The sequence below is a fragment of the Taudactylus pleione genome, unplaced genomic scaffold (genome assembly GCF_031769625.1).
Source record: "Taudactylus pleione unplaced genomic scaffold, aTauple2 ptg000064l, whole genome shotgun sequence".
NCBI classification, from domain to species: Eukaryota; Metazoa; Chordata; class Amphibia; order Anura; family Myobatrachidae; genus Taudactylus; species Taudactylus pleione.
In genome coordinates this window covers 5,948,326-5,966,108 of record NW_028284466.1, presented here as the reverse complement: position 1 = coordinate 5,966,108, position 17,783 = coordinate 5,948,326, and the positions used below count along the sequence as shown (strand labels likewise).

At 47.7% G+C, this 17,783-nt stretch overlaps 1 protein-coding gene across 3 annotated transcripts in view; it reads left to right on the top strand.

Annotated features, from left to right (window-relative positions):
* The window catches only part of ARHGEF6 (Rac/Cdc42 guanine nucleotide exchange factor 6), a 133,303-nt gene that overhangs the window by 45,906 nt on the left and 69,614 nt on the right, over nt 1-17,783 (top strand). For all 3 annotated transcript variants that reach the window (XM_088465777.1, XM_088465775.1, XM_088465778.1), the window contains exons 6-7: nt 105-175; nt 13,550-13,644. In XM_088465777.1, the coding sequence (XP_088321903.1) occupies nt 105-175; nt 13,550-13,644 (166 nt within the window). The remainder of the gene's footprint in view (nt 1-104; nt 176-13,549; nt 13,645-17,783) is intronic.

Here is a 17,783-nt window from a genome sequence, read left to right as displayed (position 1 = left end):
CCTGGTGTGCCATAACCTGTCATGATTATTGGTAATTACAGAACCCTTTTATTTGTGAGTGTGTAATTTTAAATATGCATTAATTTTTTTTATTTTTGTACCAGATAAACCACTCTCCCCAAAGGCACTGCAAGGTTGTGACGTTACACAGCTAACCAAAAATTATTATACAGTGGTAAGCAAAGTCATCCTATCTTTATATTAATTATATTGTTTTGTTTATATTAACTGAAAGGCACTGCAGTATTATTGTCAATGGATAGTCTGTAGTGCAGTGCCCTATTGAGTGACTTTATATTCTGCAATATAATCTTGTATACATTGCTCTTTTTTTTTTATTATTTAAAGGTAATGCCCCGCACCCTTCCCTAAAATCCCTGTAGAAATCGCATTGCATACTTCATGTCTCCGGTCAGTCCTAAGGCCCTCGGGCAATAATATAGTGCAAGTCTCAACAATTTGTGAACCATTTCACAGTGTTTATGTACATTACTAGTTCAATCGTGTGACATTTCATCATACATTGAATACTCCAATTTCAATTCAATATTTATATTTTTTTAAAAATAATCTAACATTTACCAAAAGCCTGCTACTTCACTACTGGTAGCACTTTCTTAAAGGAAAGCAAAGCTTTGTCATTTTCAGGTATTCATTGACTTAATGCTGCTCAGGCTCCCAATTTGAAAGGGCCTACCTCAATGGTTTTTCCAGTAATTCATATAAACTAATATTGCATGTTGGTCTCCCCTATTCTGGAGTAACAGAAAGAGAATGCATGCTTATTCAGGCCATATTAACTGACCCATACTGTATTTTGTGTGCAGAATAAAAGTTTTCCTTATGAGGTTTTTATTGACATTTTTAGCACATAACATAGAATTACAGTCAAGTTTTTAACAGACATAGCAAAATACTGAATAAGAACAATCGCCAATGTACACACAGATCATTATTACATCTACGGCAATGTAAAATAGAAGGGTACTTTGCTGTTAAAGGGACTACATTTGCTAATAAATGTACTACCTGGATCTACCTGTTATTGTTTTTCGGCTTTTTTGTAACACAGATAATGATCTTTGTTGCTTTCCTGGGGCTAGAGAATAACAGTTGATCTGTTGTGCTTCCTAGCCATTGTTTTCCACTTTTGGGATTTTTTTTCCAGACCTGATTAATTCGTTTTTCAGTTTAGAATTTTGTTTTCTGTAATTAGTTTTGTTAGCTCTTCTGTTAGGTACTTACCATAGCATTTTAAGTACAACATTTGTCCAGCAACAAAAACTGCAGAAACCAGGAAATCTGACAGTTTGAAAATGAAAACTACTGTACCTACTGTAGCTCCACTCTCCCCTTAGCTGTGTAACTGTAAATCGCTACTTTGATAATGATTGCTCTCCTGTAGTTTTTTTTATTTTTTTTGTGCTATGATTATTGTTAGAAGGAAGGGATTATCAAAATTGCCTGGGATGGGTTGGGAAGCTGTGGCATTTCTCCAGCAGAAGGGCATTTTGAGCAGTGTCAGGGATGTGCACCAAACCTGTATGCGGCCAAGTCATACTAAGCACTATGAACAGCCTTGGCCAAAAGTTTAGAGAATGACCCAAGTAATGCTTTTCACAAAGTCTGCTGCTTCAGTTTTTATGATGGCAATTTGCATATACTCCAGAATGTTATAAAGAGTGATCAGATGAATTGCAATGAATTGCAAAATCCCTCTTTGCTATGACAATGAACTTAGGGCCTGATTCAGAGCCGCTTGCAAGCGGCTGCTCGTTTGCTCTGAGCGATGTTCGCACAACTGCGCATGCATATTTGTCGTAATGCGCATGCGCAAACCAGTCATTGCGGTCGGAAATCGTGCGCTCGCAAAACAGCGAGGGGCTGCTAATTTAATTGACAGAACGTACCATTTGTGGGTGGTAACGGGGGGGTGGAGATCCGAATGCAGGCGTGCCTAACGGTAAAAAGGGCGTTTAATGGGAGTGCATAATTATTAAAGGAGCGTCATCGACCACGTCACTTGGTTGTCTTTTAGCCTGAACTGCTCGCAGTGATAGCGGTAAGAAAAACCTACCACAAGCACTGCGAGCAGTTCAGATGCCTTTCGATGTACCCGATTAATCTAATAAATACAGGAGATGATGTGTGATGCGAACGGAAAAGGGGCGTCTTTACAAAATAGTGAGCGCATTTCTACTTCAGGGTCCATAGGGGGTCCACAGGGTTGACCTTGGGGTTATAGCTGGAACAGGATCCATGGGCACCACACAGTTGAGCTTTTAGCTCCCAGGATGCACTTGGGTCCTCCTCTATACCCCGCCCCCGAGCCACAGGCACCTCAGTGTAAGCTGGTGCCCGGCCGGAGTCGGTCACCGCGCAGGGGGGCTGCAGGAGCAGCCCCCAGAAGCTTTTTATTTTAAGTTAGATTTTATTTATTTTAATCTCTTTTTACTACAGACGGCAGCGAAGGGCTGTCTGTACAGACGCCCACGCTGCCGCTCTGATCCCCGACTGGCGCCGCGACGCCAGTACTGATCTGGGGATCGCGGCGGGAGGGCAGAGTCCGTACTAGCCAGACTCTGTCTACCTCCCAGGACTGCTGCCGGAGTCGCCGGGGATTCAGGTAAGCCGCGCGTCGCTGGCTAGCGGCGGCGCGCGGAATGCCTTAAATGCAGTCCTTTAGCCTCCGGTCCTGGGGACAGACCGGAGGCTGCTGGCAGTGGCGGCGGGCCCCCCCATAACCCGTGGGACCACTAGACCACCAGGGATAAAGGGGCAAGCGGGAAGCCAGCATCCCTGGGGTTATGGCCAGCCAGGGGAGCAAGCCTTCCCTGTCAGCGGCTCCTCCCCTCAGCTCAGCGCGCCTTTCAGCACGCAGTCTGGCGTCGCTGAGCTGCAGTTACACGGCCACTCCTCCTCTGAGGTCTCCAGCGGCCATTTTCCCAGTGGCAGCGCAGATCTCAGGGAGCACGCGGACCGGTCCCCCTGTGTACCTCTCCCCTGATTAAGGACAGCGTACACAGCACTATAGCCCTCCCAGACACTGAATCTGGGCAGGTTGATTGTAGTGTAAAGGTGCAGTGAGTATATCTTCCTGCATGGTATGTGACTTTTGCTAGTGCTGCCTGTCTGTGCTTATTTTCTACTTACTGTCAGCTTATACCTATCCCTTTACTTCTCCTACAAGCCCTACAGGTGTGTGGGGGAGGGGCGTTTCTACTGACCTCACTTATATAGATCACGTATTTGTGAGGTCCGTCACATACAGTTGTGTGCTACTCAGTGCCATATTGTGGGCTGTTGTTCAGCACACCGGTGAGTGCGTTTTACTTCTACCCTGGTGCCAGATATATAATATATTCTGTCATGTCAGACGAGGAGGTTGAGCGCTCAGTGGCTCCGGTGTTGGCCTCCTGCGGACGCTGTTCTGCAGGAGTAGATAGGGAGGATTTGTCACAGGATGGCCTGTGTAGTCGATGCCAGGTGGCTCCTGGCCCATCCAGACCTTCTCTGGCGCAGGAACCACCGTGGGCGATGTTTTCCCAAGTGCTGGTGTCTATTGCGGACCGTCTGTCGGTCCCGACTGCTCTCCCTACTAGGGCGGTGCCCCAGCTGACCATCCCCCATTCCCCGGGTGTCCCGCAGTTATTGCGGAGTCCTCCTGGGTCTCAATCAGTAGGTCCCTATGCGGGGTTGCCTATGTATATACAGGCTTCCCCTGTGCCGCAGCAGCCTGTGGTACCTTTTCAGGCCCCTATGGCGACTCCTCCACCATGGGTGGATGTGCTCTCCAACTCCGTGCAAAATTTGGCGGCCGCTTCCTCGGCTTTTCAGTCAATGTTGCAGACTGACATGCCTTCTAGGATTTCAAAACGCCCACTCATGACACGGGCTGCTCAGGTATCGGACTCAGAGGGTTCCTCAGATGATGGGGAGGTCCCTGATGACACTGACTCGGACGCCTCGGTCCAGGAAATGGATACCAAGTCGTCCATTAATGTGCGCGCACTAGTTAGGGCGGTGCGAGCTATTCTTCTTATAGAGGATGAGGCACCGGTTCCTAAGTCGAAGTTTCCTAGTTTCAAAAAAACTAAGGTGGCTTCTGAGGTGTTTCCCCTGTCGGATCAGTTGACGGATCATATGGCGGTAGCTTGGCAGGCGCCCAGTAAGAGATTCCTTCCTCAGAAGCAGTTGGCTTCTAATTACCCCTTCCCTGAGGCACATTGTAAAAAATGGGAAACTCCACCGGCGGTGGATTCCCATGTCACCCGTTTAACTCGGGGCGCCACCTTACCATTACCGTCGATATCCTCGCTGAAGGATCCCACGGACAGGAAAGTTGAGACTTGCTTAAAGTCTATTTACTCCCTCTCCGGGGCGGTGGCCCGACCGTCCATGGCCATCTCCTGGGTGGCCAAGACCATTGAGGAGTGGGCCAATGCATTGGAAGATACCTTCCCAGACGACGCTCCGGATGTCCAGCGGGCGTTGTTGGGACAAATGAGGGACGCTGCTTCTTACATTGGTGAAGCTTCTTTAGATGCTAGTCTGCTGACCTCGCGGGTATCGGCTGCAGCGGTGTCTGGCCGCCGATCCTTGTGGTTGCGGTCCTGGAGAGCGGACTCTCATTCAAAGAAGGGTCTGGAGGCCTTACCTTTCAATGGGGAATTACTATTTGGTCCGGACTTGGACAAAATAGTGGACACCCTGGCTAAATCCAAGTCGGCCTTCCTCCCTTCGGCGGCACTGCCTGCTAAGGTTCGGAGTTCGGCTTTTCGTTCCTTTCGGGTTCAGGGTAAGGCGAAAGGTCAGTCCTTCCCGAGACAGTCTGCGAGTAAGACTGCCTCTAAACCCAAGAAGCAAGCCTGGAGTGCTCGGCGCCCTTCTTCCAAGCAGGAAGATAAACCTGCGGCCTGATGGGACGGGCCTCCTTCTGGGGGACCTCAGAGTGGGAGGCCGACTTCTTCTATTTGCCCAGTGCTGGCACAAAACCACCACGGATGCCTGGGTTCGAGAAGTGGTCTCCCAGGGGTACGCCCTGTCTTTTCGGCACAGACCACCCCACCAGTTTTTCTGCACAAGTCCTTCTCAGGACAAGACCAAGGCGTTACAGGTTCAGGAGGCTATAGAGTCCTTGCTGAAAGCAAGGGTCATTGTTCCCGTTCCTCTATCACAACGAGGGACGGGGTATTATTCGTCTCTGTTTCTGGTGCAGAAACCCAATGGTTCTCATCGCCCTATCCTCAACTTGAAGTCTCTGAACAAATTCCTCAGAGTTCCCAAGTTCAGGATGGAAATGTTATGTTCCATCATTCTGGCGATGGAACCGGGGGATTACATGGTGTCCCTGGACATCCAGGACGCCTACCTCCATGTTCCGATAGCATCTTCACACCAGCGGTATCTGAGGTTCGCTATCCTTCAACACCACTATCAGTTCCGGGCGCTACCCTTTGGTCTCTCCACGGCACCGAGGGTGTTCACGAAGATTATGGCGGTCATGGCCGCACATCTTCGGAACCAGAATGTACGGCTGCTGCCGTATCTGGACGACCTCCTGTTGCTGGCGAGCTCCCCGGAGGTACTGCTTCAACATCTCCACCTGACGATCGCTTGCCTGCAAGCACACGGGTGGTTGATAAATTGGAAAAAGTCCTCCCTGATTCCATCACAGCGGATGGTTCATTTGGGAGCCCTGCTGGATTCGCGTCAGCAAAGGATCTTCCTGACTCCGGAGAAGGTCACCTCCCTACAGCTGCGGATACACAGTTGCCTGAGCCGTTGCCGCCTGTCTGTCCATTCGGCTATGAGAGTTCTGGGGTCCATGGTGTCGACATTCAACATGGTGGAATTTGCCCAGTTCCATTCCCGGCCCCTGCAGGGGCTGATTCTATCAGAATGGAACGGGTTACCTCACCGGATCCGCTCTCAGGTGCTGGTGTTGTCTCCGGACGTTCGGCAATCTTTGGCTTGGTGGCTTCAGACAGCTCATCTGGTCGAGGGGCGCCCATTTTGGATCCCGGACTGGGTCCTGCTCACGACGGATGCCAGTCTCCGGGGTTGGGGGGCAGTGACCGGCTCTTTGTCACTTCAGGGTCGTTGGTCAGCGGAAGAAGCACTTCTCCCCATCAACATCCTGGAATTGCGGGCAGTATACAGGGCCCTGCAGTCGTCCGGCCCCGCTCTTCACGGAAGGGCGGTACAGGTGCAGTCCGACAACGCCACCACGGTGGCGTATATCAACCACCAAGGCGGAACTCGCAGTCAGGCAGCGATGTCGGAGGTGTCTCGTATCCTGACTTGGGCGGAGGGTCACATTCCGGCGATCTCGGCGGTCTTCATCCCCGGAGTCCTCAATTGGGAGGCGGACTTCCTCAGCCGTCACGACGTGCATCCCGGGGAATGGTCGCTTCACCCAGAGGTGTTTCAGCTACTCGTGGACAGGTGGGGACTGCCGGAGCTGGACTTGATGGCCTCCCGTCACAATCACAAGTTGCCCGTTTACGGGTCAAGGACAAGAGACGCAGGCGCAAGTCTGGTGGACGCGCTGTCGGTGAAATGGACGTTTCACCTGGCGTATCTGTTTCCTCCGCTATCCCTGCTTCCTCGGGTTCTGCGGAAATTCAAGCAGGACGGCGGCATGCTCGTGCTGGTAGCTCCTGCGTGGCCCAGACGTCCTTGGTACTCCGATCTCAGGAGCCTCTCCATCGACGCTCCGTACCTTCTTCCTCAGCGTCGGGACCTGTTGTCTCAGGGGCCCTGCCTTTACCCGGATCTGGGTCGGCTGTCTTTGACGGCGTGGCTCTTGAGACAGCCGTCTTGAGGTCTCGGGGCTTCTCCAGTTCGGTTATTGGTACCATGCTCAGGGCACGCAAGCCTGCTTCAGCACGGATTTATCACAGAGTGTGGCACACTTACTTTCAGTGGTGTGAGTCCAGCCAGACATTATGATCCTCAGGTGTTCCGAGTTTCTAGGATCTTGGAATTTCTTCAGTCAGGATTGGATCTCGGCTTACGCCTTGCATCTCTGAAGGTTCATGTGTCCGCCTTGTCCGTGTGGTTTCAACGGCGGATTGCAATACTACCAGACGTTCACACCTTTTTCCAGGGTGTTCTCAGGATCCAGCCTCCCTTTGTGCCTCCTGTGGCTCCTTGGGACTTGGCGGTGGTGCTACGGGTCCTGCAGGGTCCTCCGTTTGAGCCTCTTGAGGCGGTGGAGCTCAAGTGGCTGACATTTAAGACGGTTTTTCTCCTGGCAATTGCTTCGGCCAGGAGGGTGTCTGAATTGGGGGCGCTTTCCTGTCGCCCTCCTTTCCTGATTTTTCACCAGGACAGAGCGGTGCTCCGCACTCGTCCTGAGTTTTTGCCCAAAGTGGTCTCGAAGTTCCACATTAATCAGGAACTTGTTGTGCCAGCTTTTCAGTCCCCTGATCTTTCAGCTGGTGAGACTTCCTTAGATGTGATCCGGGCGCTTAGAATTTATGTAGACCGGACGGCTTCGGTTAGGAAGTCTGATTCCTTGTTTATCCTCTTTGGTTTTCACAAGAGGGGTTGGCCTGCCAACAAACAAACGTTAGCCCGTTGGCTTCGTTCCGTTATTTGTGAGGCTTATGCACAAGAGGGTTTACCTGTGCCAGCCTCTGTTAAGGCTCATTCCACTCGTTCTGTGGGTCCCTCTTGGGCTGCTAGACGTGGCGCTTCTGCTGTTCAGCTGTGTAAGGCGGCCACTTGGTCTTCTATTCAAACGTTTTTGAGGTTCTATGCGTTTGACACCTTCGCCTCTCAGGATGCTTCCTTTGGGCGCCGGGTGCTCCTTTCAGCACAGGAGCGTCCCCGCCCTTAGTTGAACTGCTTTGGGACATCCCCAAGGTCAACCCTGTGGACCCCCTATGGACCCTGAAGTAGAAAACAAGAGATATGGTAAGAACTTACGTTTGTTATCTCTGTTTCTACGAAGTCCATAGGGTCCACAGGGCGCCCGCCCTGACGCACCTGGCTTCAAATGGGCTGTGTGGCTGGTCACCGGTTTTCCGTCTCCTATTGCTGTGAGTATGGTTTCTTGTGTGTTCCAGTCTTCCTTCTCTCTGTTCCATATTCTCCTCCGGCCTAGGCTGCTTACCAACTGAGGTGCCTGTGGCTCGGGGGCGGGGTATAGAGGAGGACCCAAGTGCATCCTGGGAGCTAAAAGCTTAACTGTGTGGTGCCCATGGATCCTGTTCCAGCTATAACCCCAAGGTCAACCCTGTGGACCCTGTGGACTTCGTAGAAACAGAGATAACAAAGGTAAGTTCTTACCATATCTCTTGTTTTTTCGTTCGCTCACTCAGACATAGAGGCGTCAACAAACCGCAAAGAGTGAGCGCTCAATTTAAATAGCCGGCCCCTTTTTTGGAACGACCGTCGGCAAATAGCGTCCGGCTCTGTATCAGGCCCTTAATCCCAACAACAAAATTTCCACTGCATTTCAGCCCTGCCACAAAAGGACCAGCTGACATAATGTCAGTGATTCTCTCGTTAACACAGGTGAGAGTGTTGATGATGACACGGCTGGAGATCACTCTGTCATGCTGATTGCGTTCAAATAGCAGACTGGAAGCTTTAAAAGGAGAGTGGAGCTTGAAATCATTGTTTTTCCTCTGTTAACCATGGTTACCTGCAAGGAAACACGTGCAGTCATCATTGCTTTGCACAAAAAGCCTCACAGGCAAGGATATTGCTGCTAGTAAGATTGCACCTAAATCAACTATTTATCGCAGGGGTCAGGGAAGTTTTTTACCTTTTATCCCAAAATATATTTAGATACGCCAAAATTACCCCCTTGATTTGAAAGGAAGGAAATCATATTGTAGCGCCCCCATATAATGCCCCTGTAGTAGTGCCCCCATATAATGCCCCCATATAATGCCCCTGTAGTAGTGCCCCCATATAGTGCCCCTGTAGTTCCGCTTGTACAAAAAAGAAAAAAAAAACACTTACCTTAATCCCTGCTCCTGCATCCGCCGCCGTCCTGTCCGCCCGGCTGCTCCTCGGAACTATGGGAGAGACGTCATGACGTCTCTCCCATAGTGCACATGGAGAGAACCGGAAGCTGGAGTTCAGAAGATAACTCCAGCCTCCAGCTAACGCGGCGCTGCAGGTAAGCAGCCGGGTGCCCGCTGGTAATAACATCTCAGCGGGCGTCCGGCTTAGAGCCTCCCTGTGGCACAGCCGGGCATGCATATGAATCGTTCTATATTATAGACTGATTCATATGCATGCCCGGCTATCTGTCCATTACCCCCAGGAGTTTAATTTTTACCCCATGTGGGGTAATTTACCCCTGTTCCCTGATCACTGATTTATCAGATCATCAAGAACTTCAAGGAGAGAGGTTCAATAGTTCTGAAGCAGGCTTCAGGACGCCCAAGAACATCCAGCAAACGCCAGGACCGTCTCCTAAAGTTGATTCAGCTGTGGGATCGGGGCACAACCAGTGCTGAGCTTGCTCAGGAATGGCAGCAGGCAGGTGTGAGTGCATCTTCACGCACAGTGAGGCGAAGACTTTTGTAGGATGGTCTGGTGTCAAGAAGGGCAGCAAAGAAGCCACTTCTCTTCATTAAAAACATCAGGGACAGACTGATATTCTGCAAAAGGTACAGAGATTGGACTGTTGAGGACTGGGGCAAAGTTATTTTTTCTGATGAATCCCCTTTCAGATTGTTTGGGGCATCTGGAAAAAAGCTTTTCCGGAGAAGCAAAGGTGAGCGCTACCATCAGTCCTGTGTCATGCCAACAGTAAAGCATCCTGAGACCATTCATGTGTGGGGTTGCTTCTCTGCAAAAGGAGTGGGCTCACTCACAATTTTGCTTAAGAACACAGCCATGAATAAAGAATGGTACCAAAACATCCTCCAAGTGCAACTTCTCCCAACCATCCAAGAACAGTTTGGTGATGAACAATGCCTTTTCCAGCAAGATGAGGTAAAAGTGATAACTAAGTGGCTCGTGGAACAAAACATCAAAATTTTGAGTCCATTGCCAGGAAACTCCCCAGACCTTGATCCCATTGAGAACTTGTGGTCAATCCTCAAGAGGCGGGTGGACAAACAAAAACCCACAAATTCTGACAAACTCCAAGCATTGATTAGGCAAGAATGGTCGTCCATCAGTCAGTATGTGGCCCAGAAGTTGATTGACAGCATGCCAGGGCGAATGCAGAGGTCTTGAAAAAGAAGGGTCAACACTGCAAATATTGGCCCTGATTCAGAGCCGGACGCTCTGACCAGAGCGCTCGCTCTGAATCAGGGCCCTCCTCCATTAAAATGGAGCGTCCTCCTGGACGCTCGTATAGCTGTGGGTCACCACCCACAGCATATACGAGCGTCCAACAAGATGGTCGCGATGGTCTTGACAATCGCGACCATCGGACTTGCGAGTGAAACCCTGTGGTCGGGTTTCTCAACCACAAGCCCAGGAGTGATTTTGGCTCTATCAGAGCCCAAATCACTCCCACTGACATCACTAGTGATGTCAGTGGGGCCGACTTCAGACGGTAGGTGTTCCCATGGGAACGCCTCCGTCTGGCAGGCCGTGCTGTCAATCAACATCGACAGCACGCCCCCTTTGGTGCGAGACCCGGAGCGATGGAAAGTCCTTCGCTCGCCGGGTCTCGCGCATGCGCACGACGGAGCTCCCTCCGTCGTGCGCATGCGCAGTGGGTAACATCGACCCACTTGCGAGCGTACTGCCGCTCGTGAGTGGGTCTGAATGACCCCCCATTGATTCTTTGCATAAACTTAATGTAATTGTCAATAAAAGCCTTTGACACTTATGAAATGCTTGTAATTTTACTTTAGTATACCATAGTAACATCTGACAAAAAGGTCTAAACACTGAAGCAGCAAACTTTGTGAAAACCAATACCTGTGTCATTCTCAATATTTTTGGTCATGGCTGTAGTATTTGTTTAAATACAAATTTAAATGCTACAAACCAAAATGTTACAGTTTTGTTAGAAAGATGGTATCGAAATAGCTTGTTGAAAAAAAATTTAAGTATTACAATACCAAAATAGCAATAAACAGCAAAGTACCCATAGGAGGATAACAAGTAACAAACAATATACAGACATGTTCTCATACACTACTGCCACAGTAACGCAAAGCATCCCTTCTCTGTTTTCCAGGTCCTGTGCAACTTGGCTTGCGCCGAGCGTCTTTTTCATGTCTTTTTTTTCTTTGTTGTTTTTTGCTTGAATGTACGTTCGTTGCAATGCGATGTGACAAAACAGCTCAATGAGACTGCAGTCATTAATTTGATATGCCAGACTTGTACATCTGTGTGTGAATGCGTTTTAATCTGTATACGAAGTGCTACGATGCAGCAGCCGTGGTTTTTTTCACGCCATGTTCCATTGTGTTTAATCTGCGTCTTTCTTTATACATTTATAAAAAAGTTCTGTGTGGTTAAAGCCGCAGCCCGGCGTCTCTGGTACAGATTGAGTCAGGGGCGGAACTAGCGGCGGTGCAGCTGGTGCCTTGCTCCGGGGCCCGCTGTGGTGCAAGGGCCCATGGCCGTCTGCATCCGACAGCACCGCTGCCCACCGACCTGGTCCCCATTAACAAAAATTGGAGCCGGAGTGGACCCGCTTTGGCTGCTCCAGCTCCAATATGACAGACACCCAACATGGCCTGGCCGTTTGTTATGACACGGTGCGCGTGACGTCATGACTTCACGCGCGCCGCGTCATAACAAGGGGCCAGGCTGCTGGAGAGGATCGAGAGGAGTAGAAGAGGAAGGAAATAAGGTAAGTAAGTTGCGTTGGTATGGGGAGGGGGGGAGAGGCTGACACGCTGGGGTGGGGGAGGGAAAGAGGCTGGGGCTGGATGGGAAAGAGGCTGGCACACGCTGGGGGGGGAAAGAGGCTGACACGCTGGGGCTGGGACACACACACGGGCTGTGGGGGAGAATGAGGCTGACATGCTGGGGCTGGGGGAGAGAATAAGGCTGACACACTGGGCCTGGGACACATGCTGGGGCTGGGGGAGAGAATGAAGCTGACACGTTGGGGCTGGACAGACTGGAGTTACTGACTGGCGGGGCAGTGAGGAGTGGTGAAGAAACAAGGCTGGGCAGCAGGACAGACTCTGGATTTAATACTGGTTGGGGGGAAGGGGTGAAAAAATGTTAGGGTGCCAGGAATGGGCACCTGGGCCCACCACTCTCTAGTTCCGCCACTGGATTGAGTTGTGTTTTACTGCGTCTTCTGGTGCGAATAAGATGCAAACTTAGAGAAAATCACGATGCTACACCCCTCAGCGCGGCTCTCTCGCGCCAGTCATCTACCGCCGCATGTCATATTGAGGCAAAGTGTATGGGTACACCTCTGTATGAGCACTGCTTTCTTACACATTCCTCTTATACTAATACTCTCCAGACCTCTGCATAGTAAGAACTATTTGGGCCCAAGGGCACCAGTTCTCTGAAAAATTAACACTTAAAATTCGTACTATGTTAAGGAGATTGAATGGCCAAAATGTTTCAGTTGTATAAGAAAAAGCAAAGTTAGGTAAGCCGTGTTTCTGCAAAGCCCTAAAAGGAACTAAGGTGTAAATGGATCCAACTTTATATAAAACAACCACCCTCGAAAGACAGAGTTTTTATATTTTCCGCACCCTCATAACCTGATAAGTTATATAATTATAGCAATATGTCATGGGAGAAGAAGATCTGCTAATGGCACATTTTAGTTCTACATTTTGCCATATATCTATTGTAAAATGTTACATATAAGGGGAGATTTATTAAAGCTTGGAGAGAGATCTAGTAATAACCAATCAGCTTCTAACTGTCATTTTTCAAACACAGCCTGTAAAAGGACAGTTAGTAGCTGATTGGTTGGTACTTTATCTCTCTCCAAGCTTTGATAATTCTCACCCACAGTGTGCTGTCTGGAAATGTGATTGGCTTGTATCCACAAATATATAGAAAGGGAATCCTATTCGTATTTGAGAAATTATGGAGCAGCAAGATTTCATTGCTTGTCTTAACTATCCACATTTTCTTCCTGCCAAAGATATCACATGCATGGACACTTTATAAAATGCATTGAAAGGTTCAGAATAATAAGTGCTTTGATTGCGCTAGTTGCTTGGGAGAACTTTTTCATTGTGTTGCTGTACTTCTCCTTCCATACCTCATAATCCCTCCTATTCAACTGCTTCACAAACACTGGACATGCATGTACCCCTATAGAATTAATTTCATATGTGAGACAATGCCACATGGTAAGCCTGCACTGCTAACAGGGTATTTGTGGTCAGGCTGTGTATCTGTAGGACAGAGACTTATTATACATTTCCTGAGAGATAGCCAGGTACTTCTGGTACTATGGCTTGTCTTATCAAGCCACCCTGGTAAGGTTATAGGATTCCAACCCCTGGTATCCTGACCAGCATAAAACAATGCACTTATGAGTCTTATGGATCCAGTATGAAGGGATTCCTGTATAACAGCTATGTAGGTATCTTCTATTGTTGAATAATATAATTTATATGCTCTTTTGAAGGTAGTGCAGAATATTGTGGAGACAGAGCGAAGCTATGCTAAAGAACTTCAGTTACTCCTGTCATCTTACCTCAGGCCTCTTCAGTCATATGATAAGTATGTTATTTGGCTGCTTTAACTGTGTTTGACTCCAAGTCTTGTTTAGCTAGAAAATTCCACCATTGTCTGTTTTTATTTCTACCTGACATTACATGGGGTGTCGCCCATTTGGGCATTGTGTTTCGTTTTGTTAAATATTAGTAGTATTGTTACTGCTGTAGTAGACTTTGGGGAGACAGAGTGAAAAGTGATAAGGTGCCAGCCAATCAGCTCCCAACTGTCATCTCACAGGCTGTGTTTGAAAAATTACAGTTGGGAGCTGATTGGCTGGCACCTTATTACTTACTTATCACTTTTCACTCTGTCTCCTAACACTGCTTAGTAAGTAGACCCCTTTAATCCCAAATGGAATTCAGCTTCACTAATCCATCCTTGTGATGTGGGCTGAGCAACAGTAAATATGTAAAGTACTCCAGGGACCATCTGACCTGACAGTGTCACACGTTTCCTATTCCCATGGCCAAATAGTGAAATTTGGGCACCACACAGAGTGGAGGGAGCATAAGAAAAAGTTCTTGTATAAATGATAATTTGGAGTTGGGAATCTAAAGCTGGGTACATACGTATACAATCATCGGGCCGATCACCCGATATAACAATAATAATAATAAATTTATTTCTATAGCGCTCTTTCTCCAATAAGACTCAAGGCACTTAACAGATAGTTTGAACATAACACAGCGATTTTAGATTTCCAAAACAGTACAGAAACTATGAACATAATAATAGGTTAGATATGTGTGAAATTCAGAGATCATGGCGGTAATACAAAGGGTGTGGCAGCCATCTTGGGTCCTTAGTTAAAGGGACTGTTCATCCCATCCACAAAGGATCCAGGTGAGGCAGCCATTTTAGGTGCACTACATAGGATTACACTGGGCAAAATGAGCAAGGCCTGGAACTGATGAGACACAATGGGAGAGATAAGAGTACTAGGCGAGATCCTTGCAAGACCCTCTGAACCATGCATTGTTCACTCTACACAGAGCACCAGGCGAGGCATCCATGTTGGGTGCACTACATTGTTTGCAATGAGTGAATAAGCAATATATGGAAATTCGACATACCAGGATAAAATGAGCAGTGAGCTAACATTTATACCCACTGCATAGATAGCTCAATGGGTTGTTCATCCTGTCCTTGAAGGTACCAAGCAAGGCAGCCATCTACGGCGCACTACAAGGGTTACAGAGGGCAGGATGAGCAAGTTACAAAAACATAATATATGGTGGGAAATTAGAGACAAGAGAAGATGTGGCCATGAAGTGGTAGTTAGGAGAGACAGTAGGGGGCAGTATCAACATATGGCAAGCAGAAATACAACAGAATTAAACAGAAGGAAATGATACATCTTGATTAATATGTTGCAAATGGCAGTTTGGCATAAAGTAGAATCTAGATCAAATGTACCAAACAAAGTGGGTAGGTGAGTCCAGCGATAAGCCACTGTTTGCAGCATCACAAGGAAGAAGAGCAGTGCAGAGGCCAAAACACCAGAACCATCCCGCTGCAACAGCAAGGAACCTGGTGGAGACTGCCAGAGTGGGGAACCCGCGCAGGATTCAAAGGCCATAGACGTCCATCCACAGCAGCAGAAGATCAGCACCATACAGAGGTCTGGGGCAGTAACTGTGATACACAGAGGCACTGATCACCAGAGGCAGCTGGGATCCGCAGGGAGCAGATGGAGTCGTTCCCCCACGCAAGTTCACTCGGCAGCAGGTGGAGGGGTCAGACTCAGGCAGGGTCTAGTAGAGTAGTGTGCCGGCGATAAGATGACACTCGCGGAAAGATAGCGACCATCGGCGTCTTCAGCTCTTTGGTGTCCTCCTCCTGTGGTTGCAGTGTCTGGGGCACCCTGTGATCCACAGGCAACGTTGCCAGGCTCTCATCTTGGGGCTGATTGGCGCGCACACCATGGGGGTCAGAAGTGTGGTTTGCCGCAGTGGGCAGGGCTAGGCCTCATGTGGGGACCCTGCGACGCGGTGAAAGCAGCGCAGCGCAGCTCAGCCCTCTCCATGGTGTGCCTCTGGGAATACAGGATTATTGTAGCTTGTGGAGCTGAGGATGGGAGCTGTGAGCGTGCAATCATCAGCTGATCGGGCCGATAATTGTAGAGGTGTGTATACAGGAGCGTTAGATAATAAATGGCTTAAAACGCTCCTGTAAACGTTTGGATCAGGAGATCGCATCTTATGTGCAGTTTAATATTGAAGATGCCTCCTGATCCTTTGAAGAACGTACACAAGTACAAGAGTGTGTTTACGGGGATCACACTGATCGGATAAATGCTCCGTGGATCGGAGTGTTTATCTGAACTGCTGAGTGATCGGCATTATTTGTACTCTCAGCTCAGCCTACATCTGTAAAACCATAGGAAGGAAAGAGGGAGGTCTCGTTTCACATTCTTAGCTCTCACTTAAAAGGAAATTGATGCAATTATGTATTGTAACTTGTGCATAATGAATTTCTGCATGCATAAGATGGCAGCATAACAAACAACATTCCTCCAAACTGCACAGATATATCACTTTTATTCATTTATTTTTTTAAATACCCTGTTTGTATTTACATTGGAGTCAAACAAAATATAATATGTACAAACTGCTGTATGGCATATTGTATATAATAAACACCAACATATCAGGGTTATACCAAATACATATTTACAGAATTCTCTGTTGAATACAGACCATATATAGAAGCAAGTTTACATATTCAAATAATGCATGAGGGACCTAATAATATCTGTAATTGCACCATCTAAAAGCAATAAAATTGCATTAAATCAGGATTTGGATATGGCTAATAGAAGCTTTTTTTTTTAATGAATAAAAGCCCAATATTTATATCCTACCACTTTCTAAATACTCTCTGTATCATATTTAGAGACCTATTCACCTCGCCGCGGGAGATACTTAACACCGGAGCAATTCATCATTGCTCCGGTGCGGTGACAGCTGCCCCGAAAAGCAGTGACGTGAGGTAAATGGCTGGGGAGGCACTGGCTAATATCAGAGCCAGATTTACACATAAATGAACCCGAGGGCATTATACAAAGGTGCAGGAGGAAATAGTGTTTTGATCAGTGATGTGCAGAAAAGGTAGACAGGGGAGGCAGTGCCTCACCTGCCATACACTTTTTACTCCAGAGTTTTAACTATAAAAATGATTAGCATAATACACAGAACATATTTATAATATTTTACTTTTTCTTATACTTTTTATAGTCAAAACGCTGGAGTATATTGTGACAGGAAAGGCTTTGCCTCGCCTCACCGCACATCATTGCCGAAAAGCAGCTGTCCCCGCTATTAGTAGCGCAACGCACCTGAGGTCACGCATGCGCAAAGCTGCCTGGGAGTCAGTGAGGAGGTGGCAGAGGGATCGACTCGGATCCATCTTCGCATCCCTGGAACTCCTTCCCATAGGAAGGTGCAGGGCTACGAGAACAAGCGCCTTCTGAAGATGACTCTTGTTCTAGCAGGCAAACTCCATAAACTTTCAGTTTTTTCAGAGTTTGCTGAATATCAGGGGATCCTACTAGGACCCCTAATGATGAATGGCCCGGTAACCTAGAAATGCAGAAACTAGCTTTTCTGCATGGTTAACAGGCCATTTATCGTATGATGAAGAGACCCCTTAAGCACAAATATAACACACAGCAAGCAATTTAATGTTTACTTTCTATGTATTATTTGTAGTAGAAGAAGGGAAGATGTTAGAATGTATTTTGTTGCTATGGGTTACTGCGTATTTATGTAGATTGCACCATATTTCTGTGTTGGGAATGCAACCCACACCTAAATTGAAGTTTAAAATTAGATCAACAGGGATTATTGTTTCTTATAGCATACTCACATTCATAACAATAGAACATTTTACAGGTTGAGTCTCCCATATCCAAATATTCCGAAATACGGAATAATTTTGGCATGACTGAGATAATGAAACCTCTAATTTTTGATGGTTCAATGTACACAAACTTTGTCTAAGGCACAAATTATTAAAAATATTGTATAAAGTTACCTTCAGGCTGTGTGTATAAGGTTTATATGAAACACAAATTAATTTAATTTCTAAACACAAACTTTTCTTGAGCCACACAATTTTGGAAAACATTGTATAAAATTACC